The sequence below is a fragment of the Terrapene carolina genome, unplaced genomic scaffold (assembly GCF_002925995.2).
Source record: "Terrapene carolina triunguis isolate 2854851 unplaced genomic scaffold, T_m_triunguis-2.0 Scaffold192, whole genome shotgun sequence".
NCBI classification, from domain to species: domain Eukaryota; kingdom Metazoa; phylum Chordata; order Testudines; family Emydidae; genus Terrapene; species Terrapene triunguis.
The window spans coordinates 13,706,446-13,732,866 of NW_020664543.1; the positions used below are offsets into that span (position 1 = coordinate 13,706,446).

At 54.3% G+C, this 26,421-nt stretch overlaps 1 protein-coding gene across 1 annotated transcript in view; it reads left to right on the top strand.

Moving 5' to 3' along the window:
- Nucleotides 1–3,042: 3,042 nt before the first annotated feature.
- Nucleotides 3,043–26,421, top strand: part of LOC112117283 (polycystin-1-like) — a 60,016-nt gene continuing 36,637 nt past the window's right edge. The window contains exons 1-14 of the mRNA XM_026654414.1: nucleotides 3,043–3,524; nucleotides 6,435–6,506; nucleotides 6,899–6,970; nucleotides 7,234–7,403; nucleotides 9,037–9,311; nucleotides 9,913–10,294; nucleotides 17,621–17,801; nucleotides 18,700–18,911; nucleotides 19,852–19,970; nucleotides 20,411–20,558; nucleotides 22,449–22,723; nucleotides 23,224–23,982; nucleotides 24,489–24,620; nucleotides 25,655–25,830. Of these exons, the coding sequence (XP_026510199.1) occupies nucleotides 3,043–3,524; nucleotides 6,435–6,506; nucleotides 6,899–6,970; nucleotides 7,234–7,403; nucleotides 9,037–9,311; nucleotides 9,913–10,294; nucleotides 17,621–17,801; nucleotides 18,700–18,911; nucleotides 19,852–19,970; nucleotides 20,411–20,558; nucleotides 22,449–22,723; nucleotides 23,224–23,982; nucleotides 24,489–24,620; nucleotides 25,655–25,830 (3,455 nt within the window). The remainder of the gene's footprint in view (nucleotides 3,525–6,434; nucleotides 6,507–6,898; nucleotides 6,971–7,233; nucleotides 7,404–9,036; nucleotides 9,312–9,912; nucleotides 10,295–17,620; nucleotides 17,802–18,699; nucleotides 18,912–19,851; nucleotides 19,971–20,410; nucleotides 20,559–22,448; nucleotides 22,724–23,223; nucleotides 23,983–24,488; nucleotides 24,621–25,654; nucleotides 25,831–26,421) is intronic.

Consider the following 26,421-nt stretch of genomic DNA (forward strand, 5'->3'; position numbering starts at 1 on the left):
TGAGTGAATCCGTCACCATTACCTAAGTAGCAGTTGCTTGTCAAGGGGCATGGGTTACAAAACCCAGTGAATTGAGAGAGGATGGGGACAGGTATTTGTACCTGATGGTATGGGCCCCCTCTGAGGGTTTCAAACACCAATTGCACTGCCTTCTCTCTCCACTGTTGAATGTCAGAGCTAACTTTGATTCCCTTAGGAGTCTAGTTACAGGCTGCTGAGCTGAATTCACTTTGGGCCAATGGTGCACCAGCACTGGGGCTCCCCTTCACAAAAGAGCTGATGTTATTAAGAGCTGAGATCACTGAGTGCTGTGTTAACTAGTGGGGGAGCCTGAAGCTATGTTGCTCAGCAGCTGGTGGAGCAATTTGTGGGGACGACTGGAGGAGCAGCGAGCGGCGCGGAGCCTTGCGGGGCCGGTTGGAGCGGCTCAAGGAACGGCGAGCAGAGCTGTTTGCGGGGACGGCTGGAACGGCTCACAGGTCGGTGAGCGGAGCAGAGCAGCTTGTAGAGCGGAGCAGTTCGTGGGATGGCAGGAAAGTGGACTGGCTCGTGGTAAAGGCTGCGGCGGAACCCCCACGGAGAAACAGACGGCTGGCCAGCCTCGGATCACGTAAGGTGCCCCTTAACACCCTGTGTGCGCCCCCCCCCCTTTGCTCTGGGGCTGCACTGATCAGGGACAGAGACTTTGGGGGGTTGTTGGACTTTTGGGACTTTGGGTGGTTGCTGGACCCAAGAGACTTTGGGGCTGTTGGACTTGGGGGACTCTGGGTGATTTTTGGGTTGCTGGATTCAAGAACCAAAGGGAAAAGGACACAGCCCAATTTGCTGGGGTGGGTTTTGCTCATGGTTTGTGTTGTGAATCCTGTTTGTGGTGTTTTTCCAATTTTATGCTGATGTCGTTTACCTCATGTTATTAAACATTTTCTGCTACACTCAGACTCCGTGCTTGCGAGAGGGGAAGTATTGCCTCTTAGAGGTACCCAGGGGGGTGGTATGTAATTGTCCCAGGTCACTGGGTGGGGGCTCGAGCCGGTTTTGCATTGTGTTATTGAACGGAACCCCTAGATACAGAACCCGGCCCTTGTTGCTGCCAACTTAGATGGGCAGAAGGGTTACATCAGTAAGGAGCCGCTAGGTCGGAAATAGAGGCACGGATGACTGGGGGCATCCACAAATAAGCAGCAGCCCTGGGAGAAAAGCCTGTTTTGTTTGTAGAAGCTTTTCAAGGAGTCAGGTCATGGCTGCAGAGGGCAATACCCTCCCCCCTGGGAAATGACACGCTCTGACTTTGCTGAGCTAGTGACCAGTGGAAGTAGAGTCTGCTGAGGGTAGGTAGATGTTGCTCAAGACCTCAGATTTCATAGATCATATTTCCATACACGGAGCAAATCTCTCCATTCAGATCTTCTCTCCACACCTCCCAGCTTCGGCATTCTTCTGCTCACTGAGCGTTGGGGGAATTATTTATTTACTCTCTACAGCTGAAGGCTTAGAGGGAAGATTTCTCTCGTAACTATTGCTGGTGAGGTAGCAGGAAGGAGCTGGTGGACAAAGCACATGTGAGTTTCTCGGGGGGTCCTGCTCGGTGCATGGGGTGGGGCGGAATTGAGAGAGAAATCAGCCAGCGGGTGTGTTTAGAGAACTCTTGGCCCCAGACACTGGACTGAATTGCTGCTGAGTTCCAGGGTGGAAACAAAGGGTGCAATAATACCACCACCTTGAGGAGTCACAAACTGTTCCCAGGGCCAGCTGCAAATGCCAGAGCCACCAGGTCAGCTCCCTTGACCCATGTCAACCAGGAGATACCAGGTTGGTTTTTTTAACTGTTTTGAGGCCTTCTTTCCAGTGTATGGCAACTTCTACAGTGAGTGCCCGATGTGCTCTGGACCTGGATGGAGACGATGCTAGTGGGGAAGTGTGGACGACAGGAGCAGGGAAGGTGAGGGGAAGGCGCTACGAGGTGGAGAGAATCTTGAGGTGGTTGACAACGGTCCTGGGTGTCCCAGGTGGAGGAAGCACAGGAGGAGATGGAGGGTTTCAGGCAGGTGCCATAGGAGCGGTAGACTGAGGATAGGGCGAGCTGGGTTGGGGATATGCAACAAAACCTCCCTAGTTCGTAACCAGAACTAGACTGGGAAAATCCCTGGGGAATTGATGCGTTTTGCAAATTAGTGAGTAAGCAAACAAGCACAATAGCAAATAATCTGTGTTGACGCACTCTGCCTTTGTTTTGACAACCGCTGTTCCGTTTTGTTTCTTTCTGCTGGGTGTTCCGAGCTCACTAGCTGACGTACTGCAAGGTGTCTTGCAGGAAGGAGCAAGGTGTCAGTGACAGGAGGCGGGTGCCGCTGCCTGCCTCTGCTGCTACAAAAAAATCTCTGCGGGGGTGAGACGGCTGGGGGCTGGGGGCTGCTTTATGGATCAGAGAAGTGAGATTTATGTAGGAAGTGCCAATGGCCAGGCAGCAAGTGTTCTCTGACTGAGGCATTTCACACTGCTCATAATTGTCTCCATTGTCTCCGCGCCGCCTGTTTGCTGGGTCTTGCCTTATTATTGAATGATTAACTCTCTATGAAAGGGACTTTTTGTGAGCATACATCACCCGGCAGCAAGGGACTTGATCCCTGCTTGGGATCACTCGGCACTACCACGATACAAGGTGCCAAAATGGTCTGTAATGCACTAGCTACCTCGGTGCTGCCCGCCTACAAATTCGTATATATATTTTTATCAACTCCAATTCCCCCTTCTTTGTTACCTCTATCACCTCCGGTTACCACGGCTGAGAGAAACATGCATTTCACACCCCCCCCCCTTTTTTTTTCTTTTTCTCTAGAGTCTGAAAAATCAAACTAGTCAGTATCACTTCCGTTTTCTAGCCAGTTTCACTCCTGCGCTCCAGGCTGCAATGTAAATGCAGCAGAAGAGTGTTGGTTTGTTTAGCTGGTGCTGTCACTTTAATGCCAGTGCTGTACTGATGGGCCTGTTTGCAAGTGGAGAATCAACGGCTTTGCTTTAACAACTGGCCTCTCAGGGCTGGTCATGGAGGCCAGAGCCCTCTGCCCTTCCTGGGCAAAGCAGATGAGTCAGTCTGCCCATGGGGCTGCCTGCAGTTCCACTGCTCTCCTCTTTGGGGCGCTGTTGCTATGCAGCCTCAGCACCGGGTCCAAACCTGAGGGGGCCCCAGCAGTAAAACCAGCAATGGTGGGGCTGAAGGCAGCACCTCCAAAACAATGGGGCGCTGGAAGATGCAGGACAGATTCAGGGACAGGCAGTGACAGGGATTTAGCCTACACCAAGGAAGGGGCAAGGACCCAGGCCTCAGAAGGGGCAGGAGTGGAGGGGCTTGGAGGTGGGAAGAAGATGTCCACAGCAGCCAGAGCCGGATGCCAGAGCCCAGCACTGGATGAAGCCACGCCGTGCCTAGCCAGCTGTGTCTGCACTTCCCGGGCAGTGAACTGCTCTCGCTCGGGGCTGGCAGAGGTTCCTCCGGGAGAGCCCTGCTCCTGGAGAGTGACCGTTCTGTGAGTACCTCGCCGCCGTGGGTCCCTGCCTGGAAGGGGTGCTGCTTTTGTGTCTCCAGCCTGTGCTCTCGGGAGGGGAGGAAACGCCCACGCAGGGAGAGGGCTGCAGTGTGTTTACAGGTGCTCTGCAGTGCTGGCCCCACGAGGCGGGGGAGGCTGCTTTGATGGAATGTTAATGAAATCCCAGGGCTCTGCCCAGCTGATCCTGGGGGCCTGCCAAGGAATGTGGCTCCCTTTGGCCTCTGAACTCTGGGGAAAGGGCCTGCAGGATCTCAGGGAGACAGCAGCGCTTTAGACACCTCTCCTGAACCTGCTCCACAGGCGGATGCTGCATTCTCAGACCCTCTCAGAGGCGGCCAGGGAATTACTGCATTGCCCAAAGAATCCCACATGCCTGCACCAGGATGTCAGCCCTTGACCCAGGGATGCCCTCCCAGGCACTGGGGCCTAGTGGTTAGAGCATGGGACTGGGACTCAGGAAGCCTGGTTTGTAGACCCATCCCTTCTACTGCCTCAGAGTGACCTTGAGCCCATCACAACTCCTGTATGCCTCAGCTCCCATAGCTGTGAAACAGGAGTAATAAGGTGTCGCCCACCTTTATAAAGTACATGGAGATTGTTGGGAGGAACATGCTATCTAAGTACAGGGTGTTAATCTTTAGTGATTGTTCTTTAATGGCCGCCGTGCCCGTCTGAGCTGTAGAGTAGGATACAGTGACGGCAGCGTCCCAAGGCCATTGCACCCACATTCATGATACCAGTTTAAAGCGAGCAGCACGACCGGCGTCCACACGCTGTGCAGGTTGGCGAGCGTGTTGGTTTCGATCACAGTTCTCGTTGCCCTCTCTCTGGAGGACAAGGGCTGCCGCAGTAAGCTAGCTGGGCACACGGCTTTCGTTAACATCCTTGCCAAGGACACTGCTTTCCAGATCAATTGAGCTTTTCAGCAGACTGGCCCAAGTCAGCGTCTCGAGTGGCTCGGTCAGTTCCCCACCCCAAGAGACCCTGCCCCCATTGATGCATATTAGGTGGCTGGCCAACCAACCTCAAAGGCAGGGTAATTTTGGGGGAAGGATGGTCCTTAATTTAAAGCAGTGAGTGTAGCCTAGTCTGAGCCCCAAACTGCTGGACAAGAGAGCTGGGTTCTATTCTTGACTCAGCCACTGCCTCGCTTCAGGCAAGTAACTTAACTGCTCCGTGCCTCAGTTTCTCTGAATGTTATATACTTCCCCAGGAGGGGTTGTGAGCCTTCCCTAACATGTCCTGGTGTACAGGTGCTACAGCAGGCTGGAGCATTTCTATATTTCTTATCAGGGTCTGGCACTTCCTGCCTCCAGTGGCCGAAGGGAAGGGAGGGGCTGGTTTAGAAAAGGGCTACCATGGAGAAGGTATGGGCCTCTGGGGGGCCCTGTCAGAAGAGATGGTTCTGTGGCAGGCGTCTCTAAGGAGCTCCAGCTACTGGCCCTCCAGACTCATTGGCTCCTCAGGCTCTGTCAGCGTGGCAGGATGAAACCCATAAAACAATGTTTATCTCCTCATTCCCATCAATCACCATGGCAATGAGGCCTGATCACCCACAGTTTGCAGGCACAAAGCTGTATCCTGGGACAACAGAACAGGCTGTTTGTATCCCTACTGGCTGCAGTAGACTTGGGGCTGGTCGCCTGGGCAGCCCTGGTTACCGTCACCCTGCAGGTGGTGGCTGGGCAGGCCTGCAATATCCTGGCATGGAGATGGTTCTTTCAGAGGGTTCCTCTCCACCCAGTCGAGTGGCCTTACCTCACCAAATGACCGTATCGTGTTAGCTCCCCTCCTGCCTCAAGGGGTTTCCCATTAAAACTCCCTCCAGTGCAGCATATAACCAAGGGGGGGCATCCAAAACCCTAGATCCAAGCACCCCCAAAATGCAGGGTGGGGGGATTTGATGTCTGAAGCCAGATTGTGCAAACGGCTCCTCCTTATAATGGGCCAAACCAACAGCTCAGATCTCCCTCCTCCCCACCGGACTAGGGCCTGTTGGAGACCCAGGTCTGAATATTGCTGGTCTGCATCCTCCTAGCATGCTCCAGTACAAGCCCAGTAACATGCTGGCCCAGACCCCTGCCTCCTCCCAGTGGAATCTGGTTGGTTCCACTGCAGGGACCCCACAGAGAGAGAGAGACCCTGGAGGGCCCTATGGCAGCGACTGGGGCCTGATGACTTGAAGGGTGAGGCGCTTTAATTAGTTAAATTTCCTCCCAATGTAACCATGGTTTCCCCCGCACCCCCCATGTTCTCCTGGTGGATTCTGAGGGAAGAGTCTCCCGGCAGTAGGGGGTGGATGTTTGCTGCAAAGGAATGTTGACTTTATTAAAAACATCCAGCTAAGCCGCGATAAGCAACCCCCACCCCTTGCTGCCCCTGCCCAACATATGGATGAGGAACCTGGCAGAGCGTGAGATCTCACGGCAGAAGCATTTAGCCAGCGGCTTCCCAGGGAAACATGCGGGGAGGATAGTTAAGCACATTCCCGAGGTTCCCTTCATGGGGTGGCTTCTGGATCTGATTAAAATGCAGGCTCAGGGTCCTGGAGAACCCAGAGCAGGTGACCCAGCCCCCTCGTCTCCGTGTGGCGGTTGCAGAGACCCCAGGGCAGGTTTCTCAATCCCCCGTCAGAAAACGGAGGCACAGTCAAATTAAATGACCTGCCCAAGGCCTCATGGCAAGTCAGTGGCAGAGCAGTGATCAGACCCCCCCCCCCCCAGCCTCCCAATGCCCCGTCTGGTGCTTAATCTATTAGAGCGTGCGGCCTCTTGGGTGAGGGGCATGTGGTTCGGGGTTTCCCTGTGAATGTTTCATACAGCCAGGCGTCGCTAAGGAGCAGTGCGAGGGCCTATGCTGGGTGCAAATAACTCGTTGCTTTCAATGCAGGGACCTGTCCCACAACCACCTGAGCCAAGTCCGAGCGGAGGAGCTGGCTGGATACCCCAGCCTCCAGGTGCTGTAAGTAACTCCCTAGCCAGAGCCCCAACCCCTTCCCCAGCAGCTTGCATCGCTTGGTTCACAGTCTGATTTTGGTGGCAAGAAAGGGCCCAGCAGGTTTGACTCCCCACTGGCAACGTTCCCAGCCCAGAGGCTTGACAGCCTACGAGGCTGATGCTACCAGTATCTGCAGCTGGGCATGGTGAAGCCCCTAATAAAGCTTGCTGGCTACGGTGGGGGCGGCAGACAGGAGCTGTGCTTCTCTTGAGCTCTGCAGCAGCCCAATGCACGCTCCGTGCTAGCCCCAAGCTTTCCAGCACCATCCCCCAGCTGCTCCATCCTGAGGGTGAATCTGGGCCCAGAGCTATCTCCCCTCCCTCACCGGGGTCTCCTCTCTGGTCTCTCCTTGGCAGGGATTTGAGCTACAACTGTATCCGCACCATAGAGGAAGGAGCCTTCCACCACCTGGGCAGACTGCAGTCTCTGTATGGTTATGTGCCTTCCCTCAGACCTCTCTCTACCTGTCTCCGTTTCTTCTGTCACCCTGCCTTGGGTGTATTTGTCCCTGTCCCTCCTCTCTCCATCCCTGTATGCTGCTGACCCCCTCCCTCACCCCCCCCCCCATTTTGGTATCATGAGCGTTTCTCCCCTTTTGGGGGTGGGGCTCTCTGCACAAACAGGGGAGGTGTTTAGAGGTCCCCGACCTCCCTTCTCACTGTCCTCCCTTTCCTCCGCTCTCCTCCCACAGCAAGCTCGTCTCTAACAGCCTCGTGTGCAGCTGCTCCTTGCGCTGGCTCTGGGCCTGGGTGCGAGAGAAGGGGCCGCTCGTGAGCGATGCGGAGCCGCTCCATTGCTTCCAACCAGCAGGCTCCAGCAGCATCGGGCTAGTGGGGGCGGATTTCTCAGCTCTGACCTGTGGTGAGTGACTCCACCACCACCATGGCACCCCCTGCGCTGATGGAGAGGCTGGGCTGGCGGGGGAGGGAAGATCTCAGCTGCGGGATGGAATTCCAAGCACGGAACAAATCTGCGAGGTGTCTGCCCCCCACCCCCAGCCCATGCGAGCCTGACGGAGCATCCCAAGCATGTGTTATGAATTTAGGGGGGTGGCGGAATTCCTCAGATAAACACAATGTTTTGACTGTCCCCTCTGGTGCTCACTGGTAGTGAGGGAGCTGCCTTCGTCCAGCCCCTCCTTTGTATCTCTGGACTCTGACTGCACCTGAGAAAACCGAGAGCTGTGTAACTCACAGGCTGCCAACGCGTGCGGCCTCTCTGGCTCTCATCAGTCCAGCTCTAGGGACGCTTCGTCTGTCTCTGTTTTGTTCCCCTTTTGGAAAGACTCTGGGAGTTTTCCACATGTGAGGTCAGGATGCCCCTTCCCATAGCAACCACCCCTCCGTCAGCCAAGCACAGCTATCCAGACTCTGCCGCAAAGCAAAGCACGCTAGGGCGTGGCTCGGCAAGCTGGCCTGGTGGACTGATACAGACACCGGATACTGATTCAGACCAAGAGGGGAGCTGGAGAAGAGTAACAGGGGTGGATGAAGGGGAGAGAATCCACAAGGAAAGCTGGGTCAGACCAGAAAACTGCTTCAGGGTTAAAGAAAGAAGAGGTGACCCAGAAGGTCACCTAAGGTCCCAGATAGCCTAGGTGCTGGAAGCCAACTCCATGTGCAAAGTGTTGTGTGACGAGGGGTGGCTTATTATAAATATAGGGCGACATCCTGGCTCCACCTATATCACCAGAAGTTTTGCTATGGAACCAGGATTTGACCCTTTGAGGGGTCTACAAATGTCAAAAGGAAAGTCCTCCGAGCAATAGGGGATTAGGAGAATAACACACCAAAGGCCCGTGCAGTTGCCGAGTTATGCCTAAGAGGCGAGCTGACTTTCCCAAACCTGCCAAAGGCCCTGGTTTTCCCAGGGCAGCAAGTCCATGGCTAGTGTGATATAAACTAAAGGATAGCTCACCAGGTTTTGCTGAAGCTTTAATTTAAAAGAAAAATCACCTTTGGAGTAAAAGGAAGCATGAGAAATTTCAACCCAGAAGGGAACTTGTAGAGGAAGTTTGAAAGGAAGGGACTCAGTGGTTCGCAACAGAGATGGCCCTGACCCGCAGGATCCACCCCCCTGGAGTCCAGGGTTGGGCGGGATTTGGAATGGGCCTATCTGGAGTTAAAAGGGAACGGCAGCAGACCTGATTGACCAGTGCTGGCACTTCGTGGTGCTCTTTACTTCTGTGCCGAGGGAGCGGATACTAGGTATAAAATGCCACTAAAGCCAAATTTGCCAAGTGGGAGCAATTTACCCCCCACTCTGAGCAGGTGTAAAGCATCCAAAGTTCCAGGCAGTGCAGAACCAGGGGTCAGTTTCCAGCAAAGCCTTTGCAATTACTCACCTTTGCAGTTTTGGTTAGTGCCTCTGTGTAGGGTTTGCATTTGGCCTCAGATTTCTTCGTGTGACCTAAGCTCCTCACCATGTTGAGCTCTCGACACCTTCGCTAATAACAGACCAGCCAAGGGTTCACCTAGCTCTGTTTCCCTTTCAGCGGCTGATTTTATCTCCTGTGTGAAGGACCCAGAGACCAGGAGAGAGACAGTCCTGCTCTACTCCTACCTCCACCCTGGCACGCAGAGTCAGGCCTCCTGCCACGCGCTCTGCTCTCAAAAGGCGCACACCCATTATGGCCTGGACTTGGAGGACCGCTGCCTGTGTGGGTCACTAGGCAGCAAAGGGGCCGTGGACTGTGGGAAAGTGTGCTCCAATGAAATCCGGAGTCGTGTGTGCAATAGAACGGTTGTCCATGCCGTGTATCCTGTCCAGGTAACGCACCATGAGTTAGGACTGGGTCTCGTCCGAGGGTATATCTGCATAGCAAACGCTCTGCGTCGGCTGGTCTGCCTGAGCTAGCTTGAATCCAGCCGGCACAGGTACCAATAGCAGTGAAGATCGTGCAGCGCGGGCTTGGGAGCTGAGGACGTACCCAGGGTCTGTGCCGGGTGTGTCCTGCTGGACCTGAGCTGTGCTGACTTCTCTGCTTTTGTTACACAAGCTAGCCCGTGTACAGCTTTTGTTGGGTAGACAGACCCTGTGTGTGAAGTATTTCTCTTCCCCAGCCAGTGGGGACAGGCCGCTGCTCTGCGACAGCAGGCACTGGGAGAGGGTTTTAGCTGGAGCCTGTGCTTGCTGGATGTGGGCTTATGACAAATTCTATTCTCTCCAGATGGGGGTTGAGGGTGTTGGATGGAGCCCCCACCTGACAGAAGGGTTGGAGACAGGCCCCGTCCAGTGTGGGGCAGAGAGGCTGTGGGAGTGAGATGGAAAAGGGCCCTCCCATGGCATGCTGGGGGATGGGGATCTGAGATGTGACTGTTATCAATACCCATGTAGTTCTGCGTCTGATTCTCTCTCTCCCCTCTGCCAGGTGAGCCTCTCGCTCTCTGCTCGGCCCCATTACAGTCTCTATGAGGTGATTGAATTCACCGCTGAGACCCTGCTGCCGGGGACCTTGTACACCTGGAACTTCGGAGACGGAGGGGAGCAGTTCTCCAGCAGCAGCCCGAGAGCTCGGCATACGTACGCCCTCCCTGGCATCTACGTGGTGACAGTCAGGGCTCAGGTTGGGGGGAGGTCCCTGCTCCATAGAGCTGCTGTCAGCGTGATCTTGCCTGTGGGGCCGGTGGGCATAGAGTGCCCCAGGGCAGTGGGGAGAGGAGAGAACATCAACATCTGGATCCACAGCCAGCAGGGCACTGACCTCTCCGTCCTCTGGAGGATAAAGATGCCAAGTGGACAAGAGACTCTGGGTGAGATATTGCAAGGTGTTTATTTGGGATCAGTGTTGGGTTTGGTTTTGTTTTTTCCCCCCTGAGATGGGGAACTGGTCGGGGAACTTCCATGGCATGTGGCAGTGCTGGGTGTTGGAGGAAGAATGGCAGGTTGTGACCCTGTCCTTTCTGCTCCTTTCCCTTCTGCCCCAGGATTGCACACTAGAAAAAGGAGGAGAGAGCAGCAGCACAAGGCCTGGCAGGGCAGCCTGGGGAGGGCATAAAAGCAGGGCCAGGACAGCACAGTCCGGAGGGGGCGTGGCAGCAGGGGGCGTGGCAGGGCAGTCTGGAGGGGGTAGGGCAGTCTGGAGGGGGCGTGGCAACAGGGGGCGGGGCAGGGCAGTCTGGGGGGGGGGTGGCAGCAGGGGGCGTGGCAGAGCAGTCTGGAGAAGGAGGGTCAGTCTCAGGAGATGGGGAAATGCCAGGTGCATCCTGGAGGCCCAGGGGTGCTGTGCGCTGAGCAACAGGTGCAGGAGGCAGCAGGAGGCTGACAGAGACAGCTTGGAGAGGGGTGCTGCAATCGCAGGGAGCGGAGAGGAATGGCTGAGGGAGTGCCCTGGTCTCAGTGAGTCAGGGAAGCAGTGGAGAGGACCTGGTGGGTTCTGCTGTACAGGGAGAGGGGCACAGGGAAGAGGATCAGGTTAAAACCAGCTGCCTGTCTGTGTGAGCAAAGCTCCCTCCACGCAGACCTTTGAAGAAGGGAGGGCTGCAGCCGCGTATCCAGGGAGATTTGGGGCAGCCACAAAGAAAGGGTTTAAAAAAAATAGTTGCCGAGTAAAGCCCTATAAAAGCTATCAACGTACCGCAGAAGACAGCAAAGTCAGTGAGGGGAGAGAGCTTGCGGCACCGGGGACGCAGAGACAGAGTGAGAAGAGGCTCGGAGGGACATTGAAGGGGTAACTCCCACAGAGAGAGAGAGAGAATGCAGCTCAGCATCGCCTTAGCCAAGATGCTACGGTTATGGGCCTAGTATGACAGACAGGTCATTTCCGTGGCCCTTGTGTGGATCCTTCTCTCGGAGACTGTGATACCCTGCGGAGCTGCATGGCAGGGGTGATGCTGAGCCAGGGCTTGCAGCTGGGCTGGCTCCTCCTCCTCCTGCTGGGCAGAGGGACTGCTGGTACGTGGGGCCTTGTCTGTGGCACGTGAGTAGGGCAAAGGTTCTCAGTGGTAAGGAGGCAAGAGGATGGCTGGTGCAGAATCTCTGTTGTGCAGGGTCTATCGCTACTCGGCTGGGTTCGCAGTAGAGCGCACTGGTGACTCTGGTATGCTCGGCAGCTCTCACGGGGCTTCTGGGCAGAAGCACCTGGCATGTTTAAGCTTAAATGTTGGTTCATGTTGAAGCAAATGGAAAGGAGAACGCGAGAGCTTAGATTGACTTTGCCATGTGGTCTCCTGTAGTCAAATTCTGCCCTGCAGCATCTTGGACCTCATAGAATATCAGGGTTGGAAGGGACCTTAGGAGGTCATCTAGTCCAACCCCCTGCTCAAAGCAGGATCAATCCCTAGATTGATTTTTGCCCTAGATTCCTAAAGGCCCTGTCAAGGATTGAACTCACAACCCTGGGTTTAATAGGCCCATGCTCAAAGCACAGAGCCATCCCTCAGCCCCTTGTGGTCTCCTTCTCCTTCTCCTTCTCCTTCTCTGTAAAACCAGAGTGACTGAGGCCATCTTATGTGTGCAGCCTGTAAGAGACAGTCCGTGTGAAGAGGCAGCACGAGCAGCCAGGGTGAGACAATAGGGTCTTTGTGGATGAAGATGATGCCAGTATGGTGTCCCCTCTCAGCCCTCGGGGAGCAGACCGATAGTCCAGTGACTCCAATATCCTCTCTTCAAGAGTGGCCATTGCTGGGTGCTTCAGAGAAAGAGAGGAACCCTTCACAGTGCACTTCGTTGTGCTGTACTTTGCAAAGGGGGACATTTCTTCCTGACCTCACCTGGGGATCAGGTCATGCCCTGAAGTAGGGGGTCTGATAGCCATAGCCTATGAGATCGGAGTCTTCAGCTTGTACAATTGCAGGTGGCTTCTTAATCTTCCACTTACTCTCTTTTTGAAATGCTCTAAGCTCTTGGTTTGCAACAGCTCAGTGGTAGCTGGCAAATGTCTGGCTCTGCAGCCCCAGCCGTGGAAGGTTCTGAGCGCCTCTTTCTTGCCTGAGTCTTCCTCGTAATGGTTGAGCACTGACCCCTCTTCTTTCTGGTTCATCGGGTTTGCGGTGACTCTTCCCCCTGGGAGAGCAGCTCCGTGCAGTCAGTTGTGGATACCGCACCGAGCTCTTGCCTTGGTGATGGGCTTCTGGCCATGCCTTTGGCACTGGGCTATGGATATTCTCTAGGTTCTTGGTCATGCCCAGCAGCATAGGTCAGGACTATGGAGCAAGCCATTGGTGCAAGCCCATTGTATAGATAATTGGTATACCTGGCCAATGTACTTCACATTTACTACTAGATCATCCCATTGTAGTGTCCCTGGGACAGGGGCTCTGGGGCGGGACAAGCTGAATGCTCCGGTGCCCTGGGCTCTCTGGCTCTGTGTGCTTTGCAGGACAAGTTTCCAGTGTTCCCTCTAATTGTTTATGTCCACGTGCAGAATGAATTTTGTTATGTGCACCAATATGGAGGTGATGTGCGACACATCACCTTCATATGGGTGCACATAACAAAATTCATGTGGTGGGGGTGGGGCCGAGGGGTTCGGAGTGTGGGAGGGGGCTCAGAGCTGGGGCAGAGGGTTGAGGTGGGGGGGGGATGAGGGCTCTGGCTAGGAGTGCAGGTTCTGGGGTGGGGTCGGGGATGAGGGGTTCGGGGTGCAGGAGGGGGCTCAGGGCTGGGGCAGAGGGTTGGGGTGCAGGGAGAGCAGGCTCTGGGGTGGGGCTAGGGATGAGGGGTTTGGGGGTGCAGGCTGTCCCGGGGCTGCGGCAGGGAGTGAGGACTACCCCACCGCAGCCCTCTCTCACCGCAGCAGCTCGGGCCGGGGGAGAGGCGCCTCTCTCCGGTGGGGCTGAGTTGTACCAAGGGAGGGGCTCCTCTCCCCGGCAGCTCCGATGGGCCTGGGCCAGGCCAGGGGAGGGGCTCCTCTCCCACGCAGTGGCAAGTCCAGGACAGATCCATGCTGGAGGAGAGGCATCTCTCCCCGCCGCAGCTCTGAGCCCCGGCGAGGGGCTTAACAGGGAACTTAGCCAGCGCGTGTGTTTGCTTTTGTATTTCTTGTGACTACAGCTCCATGGTGGATGCTGATGCCAGGCCCCTGGGGCAGAAGGTTAGTGAGGCTCGAGGAAAAGGAGTATCTAGTCACCTTATCCCAGCAGATCCTTCTCGGAGTGGAAGGAAACAGAGAGGACAGGCTTGGCCATGTGTGTGGAGTGGAACCCAGGTGGCTAGAGTTAGTTGTACAGCCACAGCAGCTGCTGCTGTGTCCTGCCCAGGACCCATCGGGCGTCTTTCACTGGAGGCAGACTAGGGCCAAATTCAGTCCTGGCGTAAGCAGACGCAGCTCCCATTAACGTCAGTGGGAAGCTGCATCTGCTTACACCAGGGCTGCAGCTGTTCCTCCATCTCAACAATGGAAGCTCAAACCTCCGAACCTTTCCCTGCCCCCCAACATGCCACTACCTGGCCCTATAAGTGTAGAGTTTGGGGTGTCCACTGCCACTGTGACCTACTTGCTGTGTTAATACAGCACTGGCTGGATTCCCTCTCCCCAGCCTTTGTCACCCCAGAGAGTCCCGGAAGATGTCCCAGGCCGTGTAGTGTGCCCAGAGCGGGAACTGGTGCACCATTCCTCTGGGAAGCAAGGTGAGCTGACTCTCCGTGCCCATGGGTGTAGGGACGGGGCGAGGGGAGATGCTGCCCAGTCCCTGTAGCCAATATGAGGTGAAGGAAGCCTGCCCTGGAAGATAATGCTTTGTCCTTATACTGGTATGGGGCAAGAGAGCTGTGCTGAGTGTGTCTGGTGTGAGGCAGGGGAGACAGGTACCACAAGTTGCTATATCTTGTCTGGGGGCTGGATGCCAGTTCCATGTTCCCAGGCCACGAGAGGCTGAGCCTGTGGCATTAGGGCAGTCAGTGCTGCCATCCGACCCCGGGGAGCTGGCATTGTGCTCCCGGAACTGGTGTGGGGCAATGGGACTGAGAAGACAGCATCGCGCCAGGAGATGTGAACACAGATAGTGTCAGCGCTAGGCTGAGCGAGCCCACCGTAGCAATCTATCAACTGGGGCATCCAAGATGGCTGCAAGGCCTGCAGTAAAGACTGACCTCGCCTCCTCTGTCCTTCCCCTGCACTCCAGCTGCACGGAATCTCCTGATGTCTGGACTGTTTGTGTGGGGCTGCGGCGGGCGGGTTTTGAAGAGAGCGCCTCTGGAGAATGGGGCGGGAGGGACCAGGCACTGCGCCCTGCAGGTGCATTATTTATAAAGTGCTGGAAAGGCACAGAAAAGACACCGAGTGAAATCCTGGCCCTGTTGGCCTCAATGGAACTTTTGCCGTTGACTTCGGCGGGGCTGGGATTTCACCCCCCATTTCTGCCTTGAGGAGGCAACACAGACCAGACCAAGCACAGAGCAACCGTCCAGTTAGGGGAGAGTGCAGAGAGCTGAATGCTGAGGAGACCAGCCCCGAAAGGTTTCCTGAGGGACTAGGCTTTGGGGCGGGATTGGAGTGAGGAGAGAGGGGGCTCTGGACCCAGAGAAAGGATAGTCTTGTGGTTAAAGCAGTGGACTGGACTGTAGGAGACCTGCGTTCAGTTCCTGGCTTTGCCGCCAATTCCCTGTGTGACCTTGGGCCTGTCACTTCCTCTCTCTGTGCCTCGGGCTCCCACAGGGATGTTGTGGGGAGAAGTTTGGGAATGTAGATGAGGTATTTGTGCACTGCGGTGATGGGGCCATGCAGCTTCCTGGGTCGAGCAGGGAGACCATTTCACATGCAAGGGACAATATGAGTGAAGGTGCAGAGCAGTAAGTGGGTGTGAGAGGAGGAAATGTGTGTGTTGCAGGTGGGAGTGTGATTTCGTATTTGCCTGAAGGTGAGAAGGGAGCTGTGCCTTCTGGGAGGACAGACAGTGGAGGGGATTTTTTGATCCTACTCTTATAGGTGCAGGCAGAACCGTCTGAGTCACCCTCCATCCCATACCCCTCTTGTCAGGGAGGAGTGGGAGACAGGGAGCAGAAACCACCACTGGGGTGGGGGTGGGGGGGAGGAATCCAAACCAAGTGCCCCCCCCCCCCACTGTAGCAAACTTTTCAAGAGATCTTGGTCTATCAGAAAGGCCCAGCCAAAGCACTGCCAACAGCCTGTGGATGCAGCTCCTCAGGACAGAGGAGAAGGGTGACCAGATGTCCTGATTTTATAGGGACAGTCCCGATTTTTGGATCTTTTTCTTATATAGGCTCCTATTACCCCCCACCCCCTGTCCTGATTTTTCACCACTTGCTGTCTGGTCTCCCTACGGGGAAGCCAGGAGAGGTTTCTCCCTCACTGGAGGAATTGATGGGTGCCTGGAACAGATCAAACTTTGTTTAGGGTTGCCATGGCAATGGATTTTTCTGGCTTCCTGTGGAAGGAGCATTTTGGTTGTTGCCAGGAGACCCAGGAATGCCAGACAGGGTGCTCACTGGCTCCCGGGAAACCACGCTGGATACTGTGACGGTCTCATTGATTGGATTGGATTTTTCTTATTATCTTGTAAGTGTTCTCATCAGAGGGATGTGAGGGCTCAGAAGGCCGGCGCTTAGGCCTGCCAACCGTTGCTTAGGTTCCCGACACTGGGGTAATAACAAACTCGTCATCTCCTACCCCTTATGATGCAGCGCTTTAAATATCAAATTCCATTTTCTCCCCAGTCCTGCTTGTCCCAGCTCTCTCCGGCTTAAACACGTTCTCTTTGGACAAGAGAACAAAAGGCTTTGGGCTTTGGCCAAGAAAAATGCAGAGCCTGGAGTCTGGGCCGGGACATCAGCAAATGGGAGATGAGTTCTGGGGTCCTTAACAGCAGAAGGCGTTATAAAGCAGAGGAAGTGGGGGAATTGCAGAGACAGGCAAGAAATAGGAGGGAAAGGCAGAGAGAGAGCAGCTCACTAGTTCCAAACACTGAATGCAGGATTTCTCCTATGGGTTACCGCCGGCTTCCACTGCCCCCACATTTGAGGGTTCTTTTGTAATCAACCCTAATACTGACCATAGATGGCCATTTAAAGCCCCAGTGTCTTGGCCTAGTTTTCTGTTCATGCAACGACCTTCCCCAGGCGGTTTCCATTGGATATTCTAGCTTTCCTGCCTAAGTTACTCCTGTGGGCTTTTAAGCAGCAGTCATGTTCCACCCCAGAGGTGGCTGCATTTCAGTGGTGGCTGAAGTGATTCCTGTATCTGAAATCTGTAAAGTGCGTTAGGATCCTTCAGGATGAAAGATGCTAACTCGATGTAACACTCGGTATCATTTAGTTTTCCTTCCTCCTAAACCCAGGATTTTATGTGCTGCAAAAGTTCCCATCTCCTATGCCAGGGAGGGTCACTTCTTACAGAACAAGGTCCTTTTACTCCCAGTTCCTTCTGTTTTCTCCTGAGGGCCAGCTGGATGGCAGCACCTCAAGGTGATGCTCTGGGTTCCTGTCTCACATCGAACAGTCCCCCTGGAGCTGCCGTTTGCAATTTCTTTGCTTCCTCCATGAGGCGAGTAGGTTTGTCACCTGAAGAGCTTTATCCCAGGCCTCCATCTGCTTCTGGAGTGCTGCCAGAGAGGAGGAGCCAGGGCATTAGCAACGCTGGCCCTTCTTGATCCTTCTACCTCAGCACTGGGACAACTAGAGCTAATGGGGTGTTGAAGGGAAGGGAGCTCCTGCTATGGAGGGTATCCTCACTACGCTCCTTCAGGCCTTGGTGCTGCCTGTGCAGAGGGGGCATTGTTGGGTGTGGAAGAGGCTCATGCCATGGTGCAGGTCTCTCCTTGCCGAATGTTACACCAGAGATGGCGACGTGGTGCTAGGTCATAGTGCTGGGGAAGGAAACCCAAGAGGTGCTGGGTTAGTTACCACCTCCTGACACGCTCCACCAGCCAAGTGTTCCGGGGAGGAATAAGGACCTGCAGGAACACATTCCCAAAGCGGCTGGTAACCTTCCTCAGTCCGTGTGGCTGTGCCAGGGCTCGTCTCCTCGGTCTACGTCAGCTGGAGGAGCTGGCAGTGCTGGGCTCTCCGGAATGTGACTCGCCTTCCACCGCGAGTGCTTTGTCAGGTGGAGCCCGGAAGGGTTCACAGTGGAAGTTCTGGCAGCACGGGGACCCTTCTCAGCTGTTGTTCTTAATCTTCAGATGAATCCTCTTGCCCTCAAGGTGGACGGATCCATTTACAGAATCTGAACTGCTACTGGCTCAGCCACGCCCAGGAGACCTGGCAGGATGCGAGAAGGCTCTGCCAGGGGATCCCCGGTGGAGATCTGGCAGTTGTAAGAACTCAGGAGGTGCAGAGCTTCCTGCAGGAGACTTTCTCTGGGTGCGTATCATGCTCCAGCCCCATTGTCTTTGCTCTGATGACAATGGCGATGTCACTACTACAGAGGTTATTGTTGTTCAAGCACCATGGCAATAATACAGGCAAGCTCCTTGTCTCCCCTAGCCCCATTGCCCAAAGGCAGTGTTGGGTACATTACAGTGAACCAGGCCTAGAGGCAGTCAGGCAATGTGTGCCGCAGTAATAGCCTTTCACCGGGCAGTCCAGGTGTGGTTGTGTGAGGACATACCTGGATGTAGCTTGTAGCTCACACCCTTAAAAAGCACGTGTGGATCCTGGTATAGGATACATCAACTCAAAGCAGGCAACAGAACAAGTGCAATAGCCATTCTGAGCCCTAGACAGGGCGGGCTGGATTTTTGGAAGTTCTGAGCGCCCACAACTCCGTTTAAAATCCCTGGGAGGGAGCTTAGCACCCCTGGGAATCAAACCTTATGCACACGCTTCAGGGATCCTCTAGGCAGCTGTGCTGGGAATTGTGGGCGAGGTGTAACGACCCGGGAGCCCTGCGAGTGAATGTGGAGCACCCAAAACAAGATGGCTCGGGCCTTTACAGCAGGCACTAGTTCATTCAAACCAGGGCAGGCTGCAATAGGAGCCATTTCTAGTGCAAAGGAGCCTCCAGGAAATGGGGGTCTGTGTTTTTGGGGTATCCCTGATGGAGACCGAAGCATGACCACCCATTCTGACATGTCAGACCTTTTCCTCGGCGTTGGTTTGGGGGATGCTTTTCCTCTGCTGACTGGGGTCAAAGGCACTAACCGCACCACCACCTGCCCCAAGCTCTGCTCCCTTTCCCAGCCGCTCCCTGCATTCTGTGTTGCATTGCCGATGCTGTTTCTCTTTAAGCAGAGGTTCTTTCTATCTTTCTCCCTGGCAGTGCCGGTGTGGTCTGGATTGGGCTCAGCTCCTTGGGTTCCTTGCGCTGGGTCGATGGGAGCCTTGTGGACTCGTTCCAGAACTGGACCCCCTTCGGTCAGCCCGAGGGCAAGGAGAGCTGCGTCCAGATGCACCTCCTCGACACAGAAGGGGTTTGGAGCAGTAGCCCGTGCTCTGCAAAGTCCTCGTTCCTCTGCGAGAGGAGAGCTGGAGGTACCATACGTCCTGCTGGCACCTGGGGTGGGAATGTCTTTATGGACTGGACTGGGAAGTTACACTACTGACCATTGCCAACAGGAATAAAGAGGCATTTCCTTGCAGCCCCTGGAGGAGCCGAGTGCTAAGGGGGGGCTGATATAATAACCCATTGCTTTATACTGCTCTTTCATCCTGGGGGACCCCAATGCTCTGGCCAAACCATGGTCCCATGCTAGGAGAAGCTGAGTGCCTCCCAACTCCCGGTGAGGAGGGCCCTGTCATTAATATGTATTTATGTTACGATCATGCCTAAGGGTCCCAATGGAGATTGGGGTCCCATTGCGCTAGGTACTGTACAGACCCTTAGCAAGAGACAGCCCCTGCCCCAGAGAGCTTACAGGACAGACAAAAGGTGTGAGGAAAGAAGTGTTGTTATCCCTGTTCTACACAGGGGGAACTGAGGCAGAGAGAGATTAAGTGATTTGCCCAAGGGTTGCCCATGGAGTCTGTGGAGGAGCTGGGAACAGAACCCTGAGCGCCAAGTCAGTCCTTTAACCACAAGGCCACACTTTCTCTCTGCAGTTAGCACCTGAAAGTTGACGCCCTGTGGTGCTCTACCCCAGACCCTGGCAGACTCCCGTGTACTCTGATGGTGGGTGTATGCCAGGGGCATGGGTGTTTCTGAATATACACATGGGTATTTCTATGTCCATTCAGCCCATTCACATGGGCTCTATTGCTCCCCCCGCATGCCCTTTCCTTCCAGTTCCCACCCTGGCAGATCTAGGCCCCAGTTCAGCTAAGGCACATGCTTACAGATTTGCTGAGTCAAGGCCCCGGTGCAGCCAGGTGGATCTCCTACAAGCCTGCCACTTCATCCGTGATGCAAGCCTGCAGCAGGGCCTGACTGGGTTTTAAGCTGGGAGGTGACGGTCCATGTGTTTTGTCTTTGCAGTCACCCTGCCCAGCCCAGATGTGTTCCTGACGGGCATGCCGGTGTTCAGCGGAGTCTATGACGTGAGGAATGTCAGCACCGAGCCGCTGCCTCCTCTCCTGGGGCCTGACAGCATTGAGGTAGCGTGCAAACAGAGCCAGATGGCTGGTGTGTGTGAATGCCGGAGGGGTCTGTCTGAGACCTCCTCTCCCTGCCCTCTCTAGTCTATATACCTTGCTGAGTAGCCTTTGGGAAAAGGCAAACCCATGGGAAGAGAACACAAATCAACCCAGGAGCACCGCCATGTCAGCTGAGGCTGTGCTCTCAATATTTATGGCCCACGGGATATAGGAAACGTCAGGGAGAGCCTGGCTCTGTATTCCCAAACCAGATAACTGTGGCCACACTTCGAGTAAAGCACTGATCTTCAGGAAGCTTATTTGAACTACACAGGAACATCACAACAGCACAAGTCCCTCCATTACCACCTCACCCCCAACTTCCCCTGCCAGTTCCTTCCAGGAGGCCTCTTTGGACTTCCCTCCTTCACATGTTTATTTCCTGGTCTTGTGTCTTGTAGTTGATGCTCTTTCCAGGCCTCTGGTTCAGCCACGCTGGTATTCTAGTCTCCATAGACTTCGGGGTACAAGGAACAAAGAAGCCTGTTCTGGTCCGGTTCCAGATCCTCCGCCCACATTGCAACCCCAACCAGCACTTGGTTCCTCCCGGTAAGAGTTCAGCATCCATGCCTCTGTCTCTTATTCTCTGATACTTACAGCCCATCTGCCTGCCTAGACCAATGGGGTTGTGCCGATGGGTTGGTGAACATTATAAAAGGACAGGGAGGGGTTATAACTGCTTGATAGTCTCTATGCTTAAAGCTTCTGGCTCTGTTTGATTCTTGGTGGGATGCTAAGATAGACTGGTGGCTCATCCTCACATTTCCCTCCAGACCTCATCCGTGTACGTTGCCCCTCTGGGTTGCATGGAAGGGACAGAAGAACCCTGATAAGCGAGTCTCCCACAACTAGGTGACTTGTAGAGATGGTCGGGAATTTTTCGGTGAAGTTTTTTCACTGAAAAATACAGATTCATCAAAACTAAAACTGGATCCAGTTTGACAAATCTCCGAACTCAAAAAATTATTGGGAGGAAAAAAGTTTTGAAATTGTCTAAACTTCCCATTTCAAATTTTTCAAAACAAAAGTTTTGGGTTTTTGAGCGGATACAATTTAAAGAGATAAAAGGTCAAACTCAAAATGAAGCATTTTGAAATTTTCAGAATAAAATGTTTCAATTTTTTGTAATGGATTTTCAGTTCATGGAAGTTTTCGAAACTTCCAGTTTGGACCTATATCTTGAAAATGTTCATGTGACAGGAAGATCGTTTCCTGCTCTAGTGCCCTGTAATCACTGCGTGGGCCACATTTATTGATTCATTGGTCTGTTCCCCTTTCTACTCCTTTTCCATTCTCTGTAGTTGTGTTTCAACCTCCTCCTTTTCCCCTCTCTTTCTCCTTCTCTGCCCCGTCCGCCCCACTGTATCTCCTAAGTGCATTGTGAGCTCAGTAAGGCCAGATCTATGTTAGAAAAGGTTTGTTAGTGGGCTCTGCCAGCAACCCTCCAAATGGAGACACTGCTTGTATTGGCAAAAATGTGCTTTTGATGGAATAGCTGATACCAGTTTGGTGAGCAAAATAAGCTCCACCAGCCAAAGCATTTTTGTGCTGATATAACTGCATCTACGCTATGGCTTTTGTCAGTAAAGAAACGGGATGCACAAATCGCTCCCTAACCAATGTTGCTACACCTGCAAACATTTCTAGTGTTGACCTGGCCTACCATTCAAGTTGGTGCCAGCCTTTGGAACCCACAAGGTTCGAATGCTTTTGAAACGAGACAAAACCAGGGTTCCCAGTGCTCTGATTGCTGACATGGTTGTATCTGACACCCACAAGAGGGTTAATGATCTCCCAGAGGTTGCTGGGAAACGATCAACAGTGTCCTGCCATTAGGTTATACTCCCTCAGTGAGGATGTCCTGAGTAGGATGTTGTGCTTTTATCTGGTGTCCCATTGGCCGGGAGTGTTGTCACTTTGGGCTTGGGTGGAGCTCAGTCTGAACTGGTGTAGTACTTTCCTGAATCCACAGACAGCAAAGTGCTGTGCGGCAGTGGGCTGGCGTTGTTATCCCTTTGATACCGATGGGAGAAAACAAGGCAGAGACAGGTGGTGACTTGCCAGAGGCCATATAGTCAGTCAGTGGCACAGCCAGGAAAGAACTAACTCCCGGTCCAGTGCCCTGTCCACCAGACCATGCTGCCTTCCAGTTTAGGAAACTCTCGCTCAGTCTGGCTTGTCCAGATCAAACTTTGGGGTGTTCGAAATCCAGATGTGGCTCCAGATCTGGTTCCAGAACATGGCCTGGTCCCTTTCTCTCCTTGCTTGCTTGGCCCTGCTAATTTAGTTGCATGGCTTGGAAATGTCCCTACACTATAAATGATTTGTTGGAAGGCGTGTCTAGGGGAACACATGCTGGTTACTAACCATAACCCAGTTTGTGCCCTCTTTGAGCTCTCCAAGTCCAGCATATCTTGCAGCATGTGCGCTTCTTCCCAGGCTGTGAGCTTCTTCACACGCCATTCGCCTGCTGTCACCCCCGGCCGCTCTGCAACACCACGGGTTGGTGCCCCAGCGGGCAGCAGTGGTGCCCACTGAGTGAAGGCTGCTTGAACATCTCCAGTCCTTGCAGCTCTTATGCCTTTGAGAATGTGACTTCCAGCATCCTACCCATCCGAAACCCACCACGTTACAGCGGGACCCCTCCCTTCTACTCGCCCGTGGCTGACTTCCCCCTGCTACTAGCTCCCAGCAGCGCAAACAGGCATGTCCAGGTAAGTGTTCTCAGGACGTTATTCTGCTGCATCTTCTCTCTCCCAGTTTGTACTGCCTGGTCATCTCCTTGTGTGTGTGTGTGTAAATCCCCTTGTGACACCATTATAAGTCTTTGTTACAGGGCTTTGTGGCGATGTGTAATTCGGGCCACATCATCATGCTGAGACGCACCGTCATTCTGAGTCGACACCACATGGTGGCGTGAAGAGACAACGCTCACACTTGTGCGTTGCGATGCCTGAAATGAACTCTGGGATGGACCCAGGAAAATGAAGGAGTGTCCCAGGAATTTTGGGCAGCCCTGTGACTCTCCTTCATCCCCTTCCCCAGGCTTCTCCTTTCCTGCCCTCCCCTAATTCCTCCTTTTCTTTGTGCTATCTTCTCCACCGGTACTGTGTGGGGAGGCAGGATGTTTCATGGAGACGAGGCACGGACCGGGGTTCTGGCTACAGCAGAGGCTGTGGTTGCAATGGGAGACGACTCTTTCTATGTGTTTCAGGTTCTCCTGCCTAGAGAGGAGATCAGTGTGTATCCGGATGACATTATCGGAATGCAGCATAACGCAGAGGTGAGCTCCCTCCTCCGGTGCCTGCAGCAGTCCCATTCCCCCTGGCGGCAGAGCTATATCAGCCTCGTGAAGGCTGGCTGGTGGGAGGGAAGCATCAGCAGCTTTACCAACCCCACCTGGGTGGACCATGTCGTCTGTGACCTCCGAGTGACCTTTGTGGGCAAGCCCCGGAGCTTTGCTGCCACGCCGCCGCTGGCCAGGCATTCGGAACGCGGGGCGTACACCTACACGGCAACGGTGAGGAATGCAGTCAGTAGCAGGAAGATGAACTGCACAGTGGAGGTGCAGACCAAGGTCGGTGGGCTGCAGATTATCCACCCGATGCCGGTCAGCGGGAAGCTCAACGTGGCCACCAAGAGAGAGACTCTGATTGTCATCAAGATTCTCTCCGGCTGTAATGCCATGGCTCACTGGATGGCACCCGTGGGTAAGCCTGGGGTGTTATTTGAGGCCACCTGCCCGGGCAGCATTGTAACACATGTCCCCGCCTGCCACAGAGACACTGCAGATACCTGGTTCTCCTCTGCCCTGCTTCGCATGGAGGAGCCGAGAATGGAGACACTGAATGTGCTGGTGTCCAATGAGATCAGCACCCAGAAGCTGTCGGTGAAGATCCAGTCGTATAATGCCATCGAGGGGCTCCGGGTGGTGCCGCCTGGCCCCCGCAGGATGCTAGTGGATGTGTCTCAGGTAGGTCATCTTGCTGCAGTTATCACGTCTGGGTAATCATCAAGGGCGTCCCTCCAACATCTCGGGCCCTCATGCCACTCCGTCACCCTATTGGATGCTGGCATATGGGCTGCCTGATGGTTTTACTATAACACCAAACCTGTGGTCACGCAGCTGCAAGATGAATGTGCCCTCATCCAGCAGAAACTTCCAAGGGTAGCCCCGGAGCCTGTCCTACCCTCCCTCAGGATGCACTGGGGCCCCCAAAAGCCAGGCTAGCATGGGGCATTGTGTCTCTCACCTCCCTGCGCCACTATCAGTGAGCCGGCTGTGTGGTGTTACATCCATTGCATGGCTGCTGGGGAGCAGGCGAATGCTGATGTTCCATGTGGGTGAAGTCTTCCATCTCTTTGCTTTAGGCCTATTGGAACTTTCCACCCCTTAGCCCTACTCAACACAACCGGGAGGAAGCAATCTGAGCCCAGCCCATAGGTCTGCTGTAAACCGCTGATTCTTTTGCTTGGCAGGTGTTCTCTGCAGAGCTCACCCAGGGCTCCTCTGCCTCCTACAGCTGGGTCATCGACAACATGGACATGTTCGCCTACAACGGACAGACCTACAGCGTCAAGTTCAAGAGGCCTGCCACATACCAGCTGAAGGTGAGCAAGCGTGAGAACCAACCATAGGTTCCTTCAGCTGTGGCACAGATCATAAAGCAAGGGACGAGTGTCTAGGAGTCAGAGCAAGGGACTGGGGAGTCAGGGCTCCCGGTGCCTTTCCTAGCTCTGCCACTGCTTCGCTGCGTGACCTTCAATAAGTCACCTACACGCTGTGCTTTAGGTTCTCCACCTGTAAAAGGGAGGTGGTAATTCATATCCACCTCACAGGCCGGTTTGGAAGGGGTTAAATATTTATAAAGTGCTAGGAGACCCTTCAGTCAGGAGCACCAGATTACTCCCCACCCCCAGATGGGTACTTTTGGGAGGAATGACAGACAAATATGCAAATTATTATGATTATTTATTATTAAAATCAAAACATAAGGGTGTAGAAACCTGCCCGTTCAGCCGAAGGCCTGGCAGGACTCCATACACATCAGGCAGAAGCACGGAACAGCCACCGTCAAATAGTAGCAGCTTGACTCGGGACTCTGTACTGTACCCAATTGCCCCAGTTGCTTTTCCCCCACGGAGCCGTAACTCCTGATGGGAGTCGTATGCTCCACTCTGCCGCAGCTGAGTTGCCAGAGGCTGCTGTCTGGGCAGTGACTAGCCGCCATTGGACATCTCCATGTGTTGCATTTTCCTGACTGTCAGGCCAACGTCTGTTCCTGGCTCCAGTCCCCACCCTCCCTGTGCTCCCAATGAGAACATCACCGTAGCGCTACCATTCCCTGGACCTCTGTCCCCAATGTGGGTGGCAGGATTGGGTGCTGGGAATCAGTGCAGCGTGTAACATGGGTGGGGCGAGTTGCATGGGAATGCGTTGCAGCCAGGGTCTGTGAGACAAACGAAGGGGGGAGGCGAATCAGTGGTCATGGTACTGTGGGGTGGGGGTGGGCATCGACAGTCCTGGTGGAGTGGGCGGGAGGGGGGGGGGCAGAGGTTTGGAGTAGATGGGGAGTCAGAAGAAGGGAATGCCGCCTGTTCAAATTTCTCTGCGTGGTTGATGCCCTTCTGTTCCTTCTGCACAGCTGAGAGCTGAGAACCCTGTGAGTTCGGAGGTGGTGGAAGTGGCGCTGACACCCGAGGCTATGAATCCACTAGCCAACCCCGAGATAGTGGGGCTCCCTGGGGTGGTGGCAGTTGACACCCTCCAGACTCTGGTGTTCAGGGTGGAAGTGGACACTGCCATGGAAGTCATTGTGAGGTGAGAGTCCCATGGAGTCCAAGAAGGGAGAATTCCTCCCACAGACTAATGAGGTCTATTTAATGTGGTTTGATCCCAGAGCGAATCACCAAGGAACTTCCTAGAGAGACCAGCCTTCCTGGGCAGCACTCTTTGTATCATCTGGTGACATCCTGTACCAGTGCCTCTTTATGTGTGATATCTGATGGGAGTCCTTTCTCCCCCGCAGCTGGGTGATGGTTGTAAAGGGGTATTCTAAGAGGTGGCAGGTTGGAACTGGCATCTCCCATCAGGAAGGAGGAACCAAAGTGGGACGTGTGGAGATTATCCAAGGGGTGAAAATAGAATTGTAAAACTTGGCTGGGTTTGAAATCCACCCCCAAGGGGCTTAAGTTACCAGAGGCTCCGGTGAGAAATGTTTGCAAGTGATGTGGCGTTGGAGGGCCTTGGCCAGCTAGGTCAGTAAATGCCAAAATGTTGCGTAGAGAGCGCTCCGCTTTCCGCAAAGCACACGCCACAAACGAGGCAGAGACTGAGCTGGAAAAGATGCTCTGATAGTGGGACATAGGAATTGCCAAGTTGGATCAAATGCGAGGTCCGTATCGCCCAGTC